Source organism: Piliocolobus tephrosceles, chromosome 4 (genome assembly GCF_002776525.5).
Source record: "Piliocolobus tephrosceles isolate RC106 chromosome 4, ASM277652v3, whole genome shotgun sequence".
Taxonomy (NCBI): domain Eukaryota; kingdom Metazoa; phylum Chordata; class Mammalia; order Primates; family Cercopithecidae; genus Piliocolobus; species Piliocolobus tephrosceles.
The window spans coordinates 92,484,180-92,501,180 of NC_045437.1; the positions used below are offsets into that span (position 1 = coordinate 92,484,180).

The 17,001-nt window shown below is 35.7% G+C and overlaps 1 protein-coding gene across 5 annotated transcripts in view; it reads left to right on the plus strand.

Annotated features, from left to right (window-relative positions):
* ARSK (arylsulfatase family member K) overlaps positions 1-17,001 on the plus strand; it is a 58,810-nt gene that overhangs the window by 17,230 nt on the left and 24,579 nt on the right. For all 5 annotated transcript variants that reach the window (XR_002731617.1, XM_023212172.1, XM_023212170.1 and 2 more), the window contains 2 exons: positions 9,726-10,008; positions 13,352-13,523. Coding sequence is in view for 4 of the 5 variants with exons in the window: in XM_023212172.1 (XP_023067940.1) it covers positions 9,726-10,008; positions 13,352-13,523 (455 nt within the window). In the remaining variant the exon portion in view is untranslated. The remainder of the gene's footprint in view (positions 1-9,725; positions 10,009-13,351; positions 13,524-17,001) is intronic.

Consider the following 17,001-nt stretch of genomic DNA (forward strand, 5'->3'; position numbering starts at 1 on the left):
AGTCCAAAATGTCTTTAGTATAGAGATTGAGAAAACGTGTCTAAAACTAGATATTTTATGCTTGCCAGCCTCGTCTTAGGAATATCACACTTAAAATAATTGCCTACATTTTAAATATTGTTTATTCTTTCATATTTTAAGGGATCAAATCCACATGACACTAGTACATCAATTTAGTTTTTAGAATTAACAAAAAGAAAATGTATAGAATTGCGTATAGAAAGTATAGAATTAGGAGGTAATTGATTTTATATGGAATATTTTAAAAACTAAATTTCTAACATCAGTATAATAAAAAATTTAATATTAAGTAGAATTCCTTAAAGTACTAAGACTAGAAGATGACCCTTATTTAAGTTACAAAAGTAAAATCAGGTATTTGTAGTATCCACTAAGCTAATATTTTTGAGCCAGCTACTGTGTGTCAGATATTATTTTTAGATGATGCAAATACAATAGCAATCACAACACACAATTCTCCAGTGTCATGGAACTTACATTCTAATGCTATCAGAAGAGAAATTAAACAAGCTGCTGTGTTGTTTTTCCTAGCTTCTATCCTGTTGAAAATCTAAAATCAAATTCCCTATCATTTCATCTTACCATTGTAATTATGTATGTTGTCTGCTCGTGCAGGTTAATATTTTTTAAAATAAGCAATGTTTTTAATTGTTGTATGTACATAGGAAGTATATAGACTTAGGGAGTACAGGAGATATTTTGATACAGGCATATAATGCGTGATGAAAACATCAAGGTAAATGGAGTATCCGTCCCCTTGAAGCATTTGATCTTTGTGTTATAAACAATCCAATTATACTCTTTTAGTCATTTTTAAATGTACAATTGAATTATTGACTATGGTCACCCTGTTTTATTGTCAAATATTAGATCTTATCCTTTCCATTTTTTTGTGTGCCCATTAATCATTCCCACTGCCCCCACCCCAACTATTCTGCCCATCCTTTGGTAAACCATCATTCTGCTTCAGTTGTTTAATTTTTAGCTCCCACAAATAAGTGAAAACATGTGAAATTTGCCTTTCTGTGCCTGGCTTATTTCACTTAACGTAATGACCTCTAGTTCCATCCACGTTGTTGCAAATGACTGGATCTCATTCTTTTTTATAGCTGAATAGTACTCCATTGTGTATAAGTACCACATTTTCTTTATCCATTTGTCTGTTAATGGACACTTTGGTTGCTTCCAAATCTTGGCTTATTGTGACTAGTACTGTAATCAACATGGAAGTGCAGATATCTCTTTGATATCCAGATTTTCTTTCTTTTGGGTGTATACCTAGTGAGATTGCTGGATCATATGGCAACTCTATGTTTAGTATTTTGAGGAACCTCCAAACTGTTCATCATGGTGGTTGTACTAATTTACATTCCCACCAACAGTATACAAGGGTTCCCTTTGCTCCATATCCTCACCAGCATTTGTTATTGCCTGACTTTTAGATAAAAGCCATTTTAGCTGAGACGATATCTCATTATAGTTTTGATTTGTATTTCTCTAATGATCATCATTGCTGAGTATCTTTTCATATACCTGTTTGCCATTTGTATGTCTTCTTTTAAGAACTGTCCATTGAGATCTTTTTCCTATTATTTAATCAGATTATTAAATTTCTTTCCTGTTAATTTGTTTGAGTTCCTTATATATCCTGGTTATAAATATCTTGTCAGATGGATAGTTTTCAAATGTTTTCTCCCATCTGTGGGTTGTGTCTTCACTTTTTTTTATTTCCCTTGTTGTGCAGAAGCTTTTTAACTTGATGTGATCTCATTTGTCTATTTTTATTTTAGTTGTCTGTGTTTGCAGGGTATTACTCAAGAAATATTTGTCTAGTCCAGTGTCCTAGAGAGTTTCCCCAATGCTTTCTTTTAATAGTTTCATAGTATGCGGTCCCAGATTTAAGTATTTAATCCATTTTGATTTGATTTTTAATGTGGTAAGAGATAGAGATCTAGTTTCATTTTTCTGCATATGGATATCCAGTTTTCTCAGCACCATTTATTGAAGACACTGCCCTTTCCCCAATGTATGTTCTTGGAACCTTTGTCAAAAATGAGTTCACTGTAGGTGTATGGAGTTGTTTCTGGGTTCTATGTTCTGTTCCATTGGTCTTACATGTCTGTTTTTATGCCAGTGCCATGCTATTTTGGTTACTAAAGCTCTGTAGTATAATTTGAAGGCAGGTAATATGATTCCTCCAATTTTGTTCTTTTTGCTCAGGATAGCTTGGGCTACTCTGAGTTGTTGTTTTTTGTTGTTGTTGTTTGTTTGTTTTGGTTCCATATAAATTTTAGGATTGTTTTTTCTATTTCTATGAAGAATGTTATTGGTATTTTGATATAGATTGCATTGAATCTGTAAATTGCTTTCAGCAGTATGGACATTTTAACAATATTGATTCTTCCAGTCCATGAACATGGAATATCTTTTCAGTTTTTTGTGTCCTCTCAATTGCTTTCATCAGTGTTTTATAGTGTTCATTGTAGAGATCTTTTACTTCTTTAATTAATTCCTAAGTATACTTTTGTACCTGTTACTTTCTTCATTTCTGAAGGATTACTTCATGGGATGGGATTACTTTCTTCATCTCTTTTTCAGATTGTTTGCTGTTGACATATAGCAATGCAACTGATCTTTGTTTGTTGATTTTGTGTCCCACAACTTTACTGAACTTATTGTCTCTAATAGTTTTTTGGTGGAGTCTTTATGTTTTTCTAAATGAAAGTTTATATCATCTGCAAACAAGAATAATTTGACTCCTTCCTTTTCAATTTGGATGCCCGTTATTTCTTTCTCTTATCTGATTAGCTAGGACTTCCAGTACTATGTTGAATAACAGTGGTGACAGTGAGCATTCTCATTGTGTTCCAGATCTTAGAGGAAGGGCTTTCAGTTTTTCCTCATTCAGCATGATGCTAGCTGTGGGTCTGTTGTATGTGTCTTTATGTTGAGGTATGTTCCTTCTGTACCCAGTATTTTTTGTGGTGGGGGGGTAATCATAAAGGGATATTGAATTTTATTGAAAGCTTTTTCAGCATCAGTTGAAATGATCATATGGTTTTTGTCCTTCATTCTGTTGATATGATGTGTCACATAAGTGTATGCACCCTCCACCTCCCGGGTTCAAATGATTCTCCTGCCTCAGCCTCCTGAGTAGCTGGGAATACAGGTGCGTGCCCCCACACCTGGCTAATTTTTTGTATTTTAGTAGGGATGGGGTTTCACCATGTTGGCCAGGATGGTCTCGATCTCCTGACCAAATTGCTGGGATTACTGGCATGAGCCACTGTGCCCAGCCAAGTGTATACTTTTCATGTCATCTATTCTGAGACTTAAAAATTGACTGAGATTTGCACTTAGTACTCTCAATATGGTGATTATTTTCATCAAGTTTTTTGGATTGGGACCAGACACTGTAGCTCACGCCTTTAACCCCAGCACTTTGGGAAGCCAAGGCAGGCAGATCACTTGAGCTCAGGAGTTCCAGACCAGCCTGGCCAACATGGTGAAACCCTGCCTCTACTGGAAATATTAAAAAGTACCCAGACTCTGGGTCTTCTCAGCTATATCACTTTCAAACCCAACTTTGACCTGCCACACTCTTTTTGGCTCAAGTTCCATCTCCTTTGTGACTCTCTCTACCTAGTAGCTGCATCTTAAAAACCTCCAGTTACTGGATTATTTTCTTTCTAAATTTAAATTCTATAAATAGAGATGATAGTCCTAACTTATATTTCATGCAAGACTCCATCATAAGTTAAGTGCTGGCCACGTTAAGTGCTAGTGCTTAGGTTAGGTGCCCACACCTGGCCAGTCGACAGGCTAGAAAGGGAGTTAAATCCTTTAACTAGAATTTAACTAGTGTGGCCAACTAGGTCACTCCTTCAGCAAGAGCTGTGGATATAGTGATGTGTCCACTGTAATGACTGCTTAGTAAATTCTATTAACAACAGATAATCTGGGAATAACCCACCTGCTTTATTTTTTCAGATTTGATGACATTTTGTCTGGGTTACATTTTCTGTATAATATTAAAAAACAAAGGTTTACAAAAATTGTAAATGTTATAGTCAAATTGATATGTTAATTACTTTAAAAGCATAAGAAAAATCATCTCCTTTTGGATATAAAATGGTGAATGTGATCTAAACCATTTTTAGATTCGTAGCTGAAGTATTTTATTACAGTTGGTTTTTTCATAAAGTAGCCTTTGGCATTTATTTTTAAAAGTACAATAGTAGGAGGGTTTTATGTCCGAGTGGATATGAGGTGGAAATACCAATTTGTTAGCTTAGCAAGTCTCATTAAACACCTGCCTGGATCAATGTCTTGCATGTAGTACATATTCATTATTTTTTTAATTGAATCAAAAAGGCTGCCTTTGTTTAAGCTCAGGGTACATTAAACATGTATACTCTGTCAAGGGCTATAGTCATCTAGGAATTCAAAGTTGTAAATATTAGTGCTTCCACAATGATGAATTCACGAGCAGACCAGAAAATGGCTAGATGAGATTTCACAAGATAAAATCCCTGAATACTCACCTCCACACACACACATGCAAACAAAACTTTTCTTTGAAATATACTTACTATTATTATTACATAACCAATATAATTTGTGATGTAATTAATGTTACTGTTTAATAGAGAAAAATCTGTGATTTTAATCCTATCTACAAAGAAACCCATGAATAAGAAAAGATTAAGGGGCACCAGCTATTGTAATTTTACCAAAAAATGAAATGGTTGGAATTAATAAAACTAATAAATGTAAAAGCATGCGTATTTTGAGCATTTAAATAATGTATATTTTAAAATGATGTTCCAACCTGAATTTGCCAGGGTAGATGTTATTCATTCAACTAAAACAGATTGTTTTTGTGAGTGATCGTATGTAAAGAAGATGGATGACAGCCTTGTAAATCCTTTTAAAAATTGTATGTGTGTTTCTCTCAAATTTGAGAGAAGGGTTTTGTTTTGTTTTGTTTTGTTTGTTTAAGAGATGAGATCTCACTTTGTCACCTAGGCTGGAGTAAAGTGGCAGGATCATAGCTCACTGCAGCCTCAAACTCCTGACCATAAGTGATCCTCCCCGGTCAGCCTCCCAAGTAGCTAGGACTACAGGCACATACCAACATGCCCAGCTAACGATATTTTTTTTTTTTTTTTTTTTTTTTTTTTTTGAAGAGACAAGGTATCGCTATGTTGCCCTGGCTGGTCTCAAACTCCTGGGCTCAAACAGTCCTCCTACCTCGGCCTCCCAAAGCCCTGGGATTACAGGTGTGAGCCCCCACACCAAGTCCAGAAAAGAGCATTTAATGGGAATGAATATAGGTTCCTTTTTCTCCTACAGAATTTTAGGTCGATAGAGAAATTTGCAAGGGCATTTTTCAGAATCATCGTTTTTCCCATTTTTTTTTATTATGAGACTTACCAGAAACAAATTAGCTGCTACAGGCTCATCAACAATGAGAAAAAGAGAGAGATCACAGAATTCTAAGTCTGAGATAGTTAATCATCTTCAGTAGACTCTTAGAAAGAAAACTGTCATATTCTCATCATCAATTTTAAGGTATATTTTTTCAGATATCATTGTTACTATGTAAACTAATCCTGTGCTACTTGTAAACTGATTGTATCCAATATTTTAGCAGTAGAATTTAGCCCACTGCCACAGAAAACCCACACAGTAATGGCAAATATACAGATTTATGTAATAAATAGTTGGTAATGTGTTAAGTAGGTTTGTTTTTCATTTGGATTAGTGAGGAGTTTTTTGTTGTTAAAAATAATTAAATGCTGATTGTTGGATAGTATATTTGGCTATCAACTGTTTTCTGGAATTGAACCAAGGTAGAATAATTCTCCTATTTATAGGCTACTGTGGAAGCTCCATTTTGATTATCTTCCATTTTGATTGTATTTTGATTAAAATTTGAGGATTTTTGCAGAAAAAAATTCTTAAACTGTGCATCTCAAACCTTAATATATATACAAATGACTTGGGCATCTTCTTAGATGCCCTTTGTGATTCAGTGAGTCTAGGATGGTTTATTAGTCTGTTCTCATGCTGCCAGTAAAGACATACCCAAGACTGGGTAATTTATAAAGAAAAAGAGGTTTAATGGACTCACAGTTCCATGTGGCTTGGGAGGCCTCACAGTCATAGTGGAAGGTGAAAGGCACGTCTTACATGGCAGCAGGCAGAAGGGATGAAAAATCAAGTGAAAGCGGAAACCCTTTATAAAACCATCGGATCTTGGGAGACTTATTCACTGCCATGAAAACAGTATGGGGGAAACCGCCCCCATGATTCAATTATGATGAGTCCCACTGGGTCCCTCCCACAACATGTGGGAATTATGGGAGCTCCCAGGAGCTGCTGATGTTGCTGGTCCATGGACCACACTTGGAGTAGTAAGGATATAAAGAACTGGACCTCTGGTGGAAGTAGGACAAGGTGTAACAAATTGTGACTGTCTTTATCAGAAATGAGTGATTATTATTTGTATCCCTTTGAGAAGAAAAGCCCCTCTTGTATTTCTATAAAGAGTTGAAGTAGACATTGGGCCACTCAAGAGGGGCATGATATAATGAAACATTGAAGCCTCTCTAAGTTTATAGAAGACAATCTTCCTTGAGATAGATATACTTCACATCTGAGCTCCTACCTCAGGATAGATTAGAGTGGTCTCCTTCACTGCGCATTGTACGTAATGAGAGAATGAGAATGAAAAAGGTAAATATCATCTTGCTGTTATTATGACAATAGTTTTGATGTCATGGGCTCACTGAGAGTGTCTTGGGAATCCTCAGGGATCCGTGTACTATACTTTGAGAGATGCTGGCATAGAGGAAACTATGCATTGTATAGCTGTGCCTATTGCAAGCAGCAGGGTAGATTTATATTGAGAACAGCCACTGAATCATAAAATATCTGAGCAAGCCCTTTTCAGTTGTCCTGATTGAAACCATACTGTTGGTATTCTGGACAAAATACATAGAAATGGAATGGTAAGAAATTGGTTCAAAAGACTCCCAGTGGTTAAGTAATTAGAAAGCTTATATTTGGAAGAAGTTATAGCAATTACTGGTGGAGGGAAGAACACTTAGAATGATGAGACAAAGAAGTAGCTCTGAGAATATGATCGAAAGATATGTTTTCCAGGTGCAATAGTTTAGCCTGATTAAGAGACCATCACTCTTGTAAGAAGGGGCTGGATACATTGGTTAGTAGAGAGAATTATTATGTCAAAAGAGTTATCATATTATTGTAATTATAATAGATTATGAAGTTGCATATTCATATTCTCATTCCATATTTTACTCGTCGGACTCACGGACTGGAAGTTACCTTGGACCGGAAAGAGAGACTTTCTGGACTAAGAATTGCCGCTCCTGTAGCAGCCTACTGCTTAGGCTGCATCTACTGCTCGTATTGTGCTTCATGATGGCCCAGGAAGGTTGGGCTGGCCCAGGGAGTAGTGAAAGTAGGATGGAGAGTCATTAATTATAATTATTAATATTTTTGAATACATTAAAAATTGCTAAATGATTTTAAAGTACTGTAGTTTATTCATCTACTGAATACATCACTTTATACTCATGTTCTTCCTCACTAAGTTGCAAAGAAATAAATTGTTATTTTACACTTTAGGCACAGTGAACATGGGTCAACTAATCAAAGAAGTGAAAAAATTTGAGAAAGGTAAAAATACCTTTTACCTTTAACCATAATCTTGTCTCTGCTGCCTTAGCAGTGCTTGAGATCGCTTGTTATGACTCTACTTAAGTACCAGCAGTTATGGGAATCATGCTAAAGCCATATTTATCAAAAGACAAGAGAGGATACCACTAAGATAATAGAGAAATCACATATTATTTAGTTAGAGGACAATCGCATATTATTTAGTTATAAAGCCAAGTTTGAAATCTGGCCATAATGATTAGAGTAGGCCAAAATTAATTTGATTTGAGCCATTTTACGCTTAAGGGGACCTTGGTTAAAAGAATCTCAGGAATACAATTAAAAAAAAAAATAGGGAGAGGGCATAAATTTATTACCAGAAAAGTTAAATGATGTCACACTTAATCACTGTTGTAGCAAAAGATGTAGCAAACTGGGTTCAATATAGCCATCTTTCAAGGCTTGAAAATCTTTCGTTGAGATAGCCTAGGCTTGCTCATAGTCTAGACTACATCATGAAGTCCAGTGGTTAGGTCAGTTAGCACAGTCAGGACAATAGTCTAACCTGAGTTAATCCAAAGAGTGGCAACTAGTTAGATCGTATTAAAAGCTTGCTTGTTGTAATAGGTTCTCAGCCGTATTTTCTCATGTAATACTCTCTGACTGAAAAGAAAGTACTTTGGGTCCTAAACATACTATATAAATCTCAATGTCCTATTCCTTCTCTCAGAATCTGAGTTCTACTGCACATACTGCTGGTGTTATAAACCTTAAAATTCCACCTCTGCAACAATGGTAATTGTCACATATAGTAAGAGTTTAGCTATGATGTAATCAAAAGATGAGACATCAATGTCAGATTGTTTTGTTAGTGTGGTGAATACAAAACTTCCTATTTTAGGGTTTCCCATCTGTTAGAATTAATTAGAATCTGTTAGATAGGTATAATTCTGCTGAAATTATGGTTTTTATTGTTTTTATCAAAATATATTGAATATCTAAAAGAAAAATGAATTTTTATTGTAGCTATTTAAATTTATTTACCTGCATTCAAAAGGCAGGATATAAAATTTTTCTATTTTAACTTATGTATGGGTTGTTAGTCATTTTGTATGGATTGCAATTTCTCATAAGAGAAATTTATGTTTCAGTATAAAATATTTTTTGTTTGTGAGTTGGTATCTGGATTTTTAAAACACTTTTCTCAATTGATAGAACACTTCAGAGATACTTATCTCAACAGAAACTTAAAAAGCAAACTTTCTAGAAATGCCCAGGACTGCTATCCAACCAATTATGTCAGCTACGTATGCTTAGAGCTTGATTGAGAAAAATCAAGCAGTCAAATAAAATAAAGATTGAGAGAAAATGAATTAATTTTTTGTTTGAGAAAGTGAATTAATTGAATTATTTAACTTGTAAATCAGTAATAAAGAAAATATCTCTGGTTTATAATGGATATGAAATTTGTATCACTTTTAGCTTAGATAGCTCAGATTATAGTTAAAATTGTTCTTTTAATAAGAAAAGATAGAGCTGGAAACAATTTTAAACCTGAAACTTCAGCAACACATGAAGTATACATGGTAGGTATATTTTTAAAACTATAAATATTTAGTGATAAAAGGAAATTATAGTAGCTTTGGTTAGGAATAATATCTTCTAAGCAAAAAAAAAAAAGAAAAATGTTAGAAAATGTAGTAAATAAGGAGAAATATTAGAAATCTGAAACATTTTGTTTAAATATCTTGATGTAAGAAAAGTTAACCATTCTACATAATCTTTCATAGTTTTAAAGAACACATAAGTGAATATTCGATTCTTGGCTTTTTTTCTATTTTTTTTAATTTGTAATGCTCAATAACTTTCTTTTTTAGATCTAATATAGTTATTCTGAACATTTACAAGACTGAACCTAAAAATTGTTTTCCATGTTGTTTTCTTAATGTATGCTTAGTACGTTTTTAAAACTTTTTAATATACCTGACAATATACATGTGTTTTTGCTCCCTCAGTAATCGTGTGGAAGCATGGACAAGAGATGTTGCTTTCTTGCTCAGACAAGAAGGCAGGCCCATGGTTAATCTTATCCATAATAGGACTAAAGTCAGAGTGATGGAAAGGGATTGGCAGAATACAGACAAAGCAATAAATTGGTTAAGAAAGGAAGCAATTAATTACACTGAACCATTTGTTCTTTACTTGGGATTAAATTTACCACACCCTTACCCTTCACCATCTTCTGGAGAAAATTTTGGATCTTCAACATTTCATACATCTCTTTATTGGCTTGGAAAAGTAAGTAACTACATTGTGTGTGCTCAGAATTAGATTTATATATGTGGCTTATGGGTATTCGCCCATTGTTTCTTTTATTATCACTTTTTGACCAATGACTAGTTTGATAAAAACTAAAGGGACAGTTTTACAGAAATAAAATAAGTGTTAAAAGTCAGAAGCGTACTTCTGGATTGAATACATTTGCCAAGGATATGTCTATAAAAAGAGAAACTAAAAGGCATTCTCTTAGAAATGGAGGCCGTCCTCACTTTACACTGTTCCAGATTGTAAAAATGACCATGCAAGCTGAAACCATATAAAACAACCTTAATAAATGGGAAAAATGACCATTTTCTGGCACCTTTAAAAGCATAAAATATTTTAAATTATGTTACTTTTGGTTAAAAATGGAAAGGAAAAAATAAACTAATATTAATGTAGTACACTATAATGAAAACACTAGAAACATTGCGAATTAAAGCGGGAATTCTTTTGGTTAAAAAACTTACCAGTAGATTGAAGACTGCTTGCCTTCTCATCATAAAACTTATGATACAGAGAAAGCATCTTCTCTAAGACTTGGCAAATTGTCATTATTTCTTTCTAAATTTGGATTACCTTCCAACATTTTAACTTTTGCACTTTCAATATAATGATATATCTCCAAGTTCCTTTAATGTGAAAAATGTTGCCAATATCGCTTTCTGTGGGATATCTTTATCTTTTTCTTCACAACAGCCTTTCTCATTTATGCTGGTAAATGTGCCTTCACTCAGTTCCTCTGGCTACATTTCTAGTGTCTCTTGACATGACAGCAGTGTCAACATTCCCAGCTCAGCTGTTTCTTCTATAACCTCATTTACATTTGATTTAAATTTCACTTACAGCCTTGTCACTTTTCCTTTTTTTACTGTATGTTCATCTTTGTTGACTTCTCTTCATCATCCCTTTTTATAAAGTGTCACATTCATTTATCACTAGGATACAAGTACATGCTTTGTTGTCTGTGCATGTACCAGATAACTAATCACTGACACATTTTAAAAGAAACAACATGATTAGTCACTGAATGGCATACATATCTGTTGTATACTCAGTGATTTATACTGAAGAGCTAGCAGCATATCAGTGTGAAAGTTGGTACTTTTTGCAGTTATTCACAGTTAACATACCCTGGTAACTGAAGTCTACCAGAGTAATTTTATTAGGGACTGCTATTATTTGACAAAACTTTGATAACTGAAATTCATGCATATCACACCACATGATGCATGGTCTACCTGTATTTTGAAATGTGTAATCTTAAATCAATTTAAGTTGCTTTAAAAACTAATCAGTTAATTCAACTAAAAACCTTCTTCAGAGCAAAAGAAATAATCAGCATAGTAAACAACCCACAGAGTGTGAAAAAATCTTCACAATCTATATATCTAACAAAAGACTAATATCCAGAACCTACAAGGAACTCAGAGTAGCAAGAAAAAAAAAGCCAATCCCATCAATAAATGGGCTAAGGACATGAATAGAGAGCTGTGTGCCGTGGCTCACACCTGTAATCCCAGAGCTTTGCAAGGCTGAGGCGGGTGGATCACCTAACATCAGGAGCTCGAGACCAGCCAGACCAACATGGTGAAACCCCGTCTCTACTAAAAACCGAAAAGTAGTGGGTGTAGTGGTGTGCACCCGGGAGGCTGAGGCAGGAGAATCGCTTGAACCCGGGAGGCGGAGGTTGCAGTGAGCAGAGATTGCACCATTGCACCCCAGCCTGGGCTACAAGAGCGAAACTCCATCTCAAAGAAAAAAGAGGACATGAATAGACAATTCTCAAAAGAAGATATACAGATGGCCAACAAATATATGAGAAAATGCTCAACATCACTAATGATCAGGGAAGTGCAAATTAGAATCACAGTGTGATACCACCTTAATCCTGCAACAATGGCCATAATCAAAAAAAATAAAATAAACAGATGTCAGCAGGGACGTGGTGAAAAGGGAACAATTTTACACTGAAAAGGGAATGTAAACTGGTACAACCACTATGGAAAACAGTGTGGAGATTCCTTAGCTAAAAGTAGAACTACCATCTGATCCAGCAATCCCACTACATAGTATCTACTCAGAGGAAAAGAAGTCATTATACGAAAAAGATACTTGCACACACGTTTATAACAGCATAATTCACAATTGCAAAAATATAGAACCAGCCCAAATGCCCATCACTCAACCAGCGGATAAAGAAATTGTGGTGTATATACCATGAAATAACTACTCAGCCATAAGAAAGGAATGAATCATTTGCAGCAACCTGGGTGAAACTGGAGACCATTATTCTAAGTGAAGTGACTCAGGAATGGAAAACCAAACATTGTATGTTCTCACTCCTAAGTGGGAGCTAAGCTATGAGGACTCAGAGGCATAAGAATAATACAGTGGACTTTGGGGACTGGTTGGGGGAAGGTGAGTAGGGGTGAGAGATAAAAGACTACAAATTAGGTACAGCGTATAATGCTTGGGTGATGAGTGCCCCAAAATCTCAGAAATCACCCTAAAGAACTTATTCACGCAACCACACCTGTTCTCCAAAAACCTACAGAAATAAGAAATAAAAGTGAGTCTAAAAAAACTACTCAGAAACACTATTTAGGCCATCCTATTTTAAATAAAATAATGTCAGTGTTTTAGATACTTTATATCTTCTTTAAAAGTTTTAAGTGGCTTCATTTTCAAAAATTTGTCTGGAGTTAGTACTAGCCAAATGAAATGAGTTAAATGACTTTCAACCAAATACTAAGTAAATGTTTGAACTTTTTGAAAGTTACATGACTAAAATATAAGTGTGAATTAAAGATCTAGTTTAATTGTTTTTTACCAGCACTGTAAGTAAGCAATTATATGTGTTTAAAAGTCACATTTGTTTTTGACAAGCACTTGGCTATCTCACTAGATAGTGTCATTCTCACTAGTGAATTATTGGAGAAAAGGAGTCCTTATTCTTAGGTTGTTGATTCTGAAGTTTTGGTCACACAACTGTATATTAAAGTGCTTGGATACTTTTCTGGACTAGCATGTACTGTCTAATATAGCTCATATTTTTCGGTGGCCTGTATAATTTTTAAAAATTTTACCACTATCTCATGATATATATACAGATATTGATATATACCTTCTGTTGTTATGTTAGTATTAACAATTTGTTCCTAATTTATGTATTGATTTATTATTTTATTTACATATTTATAGCTGTTCTTTTCTACTATACTAAGTGATTAAACATTGTTGATTTCACCATACATACTTATTGAAGGAAAGAAATAGCACTATTTTGCTAGCATAACTAAGTTTTTTCTCCCATTTTTAGGTGTCTCGTGATGCTATCAAAATCCCAAAGTGGTCACCTTTGTCAGAAATGCACCCTGTAGATTATTACTCTTCTTATACAAAAAACTGCACTGGAGGATTTACAGAAAAAGAAATTAAGAATATTAGAGCATTTTATTATGCTATGTGTGCTGAGACAGATGCCATGCTCGGTAGGTGGTATAATTAATAAGCAATTACATGAAGACAAAGTATAATATTTTTCCAACAGTCTGTGATCATGCTGCTTGGTGACTTGCATGAACAGCCTCAGATATTTCTTACAACAGTTGCTTATAACTATAGGAATCTTGACACTTATCAAACTTGATAACTGGCATTGTTGACAGAATGAAAAGCTCCTTATATCTTAATGATTGAGAAATTTGCAGATTCATAAATGCTTAGATTTATTCATACATAAAGAAAGGGTCACAGAAGGCTATCATCTACTTGAAACGTTTTGCTGTCCTTAAACAGGAATCAGTATTCAGCCAAACACAGGTACACATGTGATAGGTATTTGTAAGGCAGCTTAGCTTTCTAGAGATGAGAAAATTTACTTGTAGAATCTTGTGACTCCCCCAAACTTATAGTAACCATGAAACAAATTCTTTCTCCCCAAGCCCTTTAGAGCATGGCCTAACTAAAGTTTCTCCATGTATATTCTGGTCCAGAATCATATTGAATTTTCTTCCCTCATTCAAGCTCAAGACCAACTCAAAACTAAACCTGCCTTCATCACATGACTGTCAAGAACATTTTGCCTGTTCACTTACAGAGCTATGGAAGTTTCCAGTTCATGTGTGGAAAAACCCTGGTTTAAAAATCTGTTTTATAACAAAAACTATTTTCATAAAGTAGTGTCATTTATTTTGCTACTCTTAGGAATGAAGCATAATTGTACTAGTGAAGTGTAGGTAGCATCTCTTCTGTACAGAGTAAACTTTGGGAGTGACAAGTGAATGTTTTTTGTTAAAAAAATTCATTGGGTAAAAACAGAAAAGTATACAGCAAGAAGCAAAAAGGCCATGTGAGCAAATTATTTATAATATATCAAGTATAAAAATGTATTGGCCAGGTGCAGTGGCTCATGCCTGTAATCCCAGCACTTTGGGAGGCCAAGGCCGGTGGATCACCTGAGGTCAGGAGTTCGAGAGCAGCCTGGCCAACATGGCAAAACCCTGTCTCTACTAAAATACAAAAATTAATTGACTGTGGTGGCACACACGTGTGATCCCAGCTTGGGAGGCTGAGGCAGGAGAATCGCTTGAACCCAGGAGGCGGAGGTTGCAGTGAGCGAAGATCGTGCCACTGCACTCCAGCCTGGATGACAGAGCGAGACTACATCTCAAAAAAAAAAAAAAAAAAAGTATTCCAAGTACTCAATGCAAATAAGATTTTAAGTAATTTTCTTTTATCATGAGCACATCTGTCCAATTGTATTTCATTGATATTCTCTGATGTTAGAGAATGTTCTCCCATTTGCACATTAGAAATTGCATTTGAAAATTTATAGCCATTCATCCATATCCATTAAAATGAAAGAATGTTGCTGTAGGGAGTGTGGGAATACTACTCTTGAAATCTCTTCAGAGAAGAAAAATTTGTAGCAACTTGCTTACGTCAAGTTACAAAGTTTATGGAATATATTGTATCTTAATTTTTTTTTTTGAGACAGAGTCTAGCTCTGTCTCCAGGCTGGAGTGCAGTGGCAGAGTCTCTGCTCACTGCAACCTCCGCCTCCCGGGTTCAAGCGATTCTCCTGCCTCAGCCTCCGGAGTAGCTGGGATTATAGGCACACGCCGCCATGCCCAGCTAATTTTTGTATTTCTAGTAGAGATGGGGTTTCACCATGTTGGTCAGGCTGGCCTCAATCTCCTGACCTCATGTTCTGCCCGCCTCGGCCTCCCAGAGTACTGGGATTACAGGCGTGAGCCACCGCACCTGGCCTGTATCTTAAATTTTTAAATCTACACCGGTCTTGTCACGATATAGTATTTAATACTGTTCATTGTGTTTGTTAACAAACATTAAGTACCTACTAGCTGTCGGGCACTATGTTGGGCACTGGGGGAGTATAGTATGTTGAATACTATTAAGAAATCACTCATTAATTAAAGATATTTGTGGCCCACGCCTGTAATCCCAGCACTTTGGGAGGCTGAGGCAAGCGGATCATAAGGTCAAGGAATCAAGACCATCCTGGCCAACATGGTGAAACCCCATCTCTACTAAAAATACAAAAATGCGCTGGGTGTAGCAGTGCATGCCTGTAGTCCCAGCTACCTGGGAGGCTGAGGCAGGAGAATCGCTTGAACCCAGGAGGCGGAGGTTGCAGTGAGCCAAGATCACGCCACTGCACTCCAGCCTGGTGACAGAGCGAGACTCTGTCTTACAAACAAACAAACAAAATTAAAGACATTCTAGAGTCTTTTCCCACCTCAGGGTCTTATATTTTCTGTTTCATCTGCCTGGAACACCCTTCCCTTTGCTTTCTACATGGCTGGCTTATTCCGTCTTTAGCTCTCAGCTCAGTTGTTACCTCCTCAGGGATGTCTCCCCTAACCACGCTAACTCAGTGTGCCAGCTCCATCATTCTGCTTGCTTTATACCTTGTCATGTTGTTTGCGTAGTAATACTAATTATTTCATCTGTTTACCATCTGTCTCCCTTGAAGAACACAAGCTTCATGAGGGCAGGGACATTCTTTTATTTTTATTTTAAGTTCCAGGGAACATGTGCAGGGTATGCAGGTTTGTTACATAGGTAAACGTGTTACATAGGTAAAAGGTGGTTTGCTGCACCTAATACCCATCACCTAGGTATTAAGCCTAGCATGCATTAGCTATTTTTCCTAACACTCTTGCCTTCCCTGACAGCCCCCAGTGTGTATCGATCCCCTCCCTGTGTTCATGTGTTCTCATTGTTCAGCTCCCACTTATAAGTAAGAACATGCTGTGTTTGGTTTTCTGTTCCTGTGTTCGTTTGCTAAAGATAATGGCTTCTAGCTCCATCCATGTCCCTGCAAAGGACATGATCTCATTTCTTTTTATGGCTGCATAGTATTGCATGGTGTATATGTACCACATTTTCTTTATCCAGTCTATTGTTGGTGGGCATTTGTGTTGATTCCATGTCTTTACTGTTGTGAATAGTGCTGCAATGAACACATGTGTGCATGTATCTTTGTAATAGAATAATGTATATTCCTTTGGGTATATACCCAGTAATGGGATTGCTGGGTCAAATGGTGTTTCTGGTTCTAAATTTTTGGGGAATTGCCACACTGTCTTCCACAATGACTGAACTAATTTACGTTCCCACCAATAGTGTAAAAGCGTTCCTATTTCTCCACAACCTCTCCAACATCTGTTGTTTCTAGACTTTTTAATAATTGCAATTCTAACCAGCATGAGATGGTATCTCATGGTGGTTTTGGTTTGCATTTTCTAATGATCAGTGATGTTGAGCTTTTTTTAAATATGTTTGTTGGCCTCATAAATGTCTTTTGAGAAGTGTCTATTGATGTCCTTTGCCCACTTTTTAATGGGGTTGGTTGTTTTTTTCTTGTACATTTGTTTAAGTTCCTTGTAGATTCTGGATATTAAACCTTTGTCAGATGGATACATTGCAAAAATTTTCTCCCAT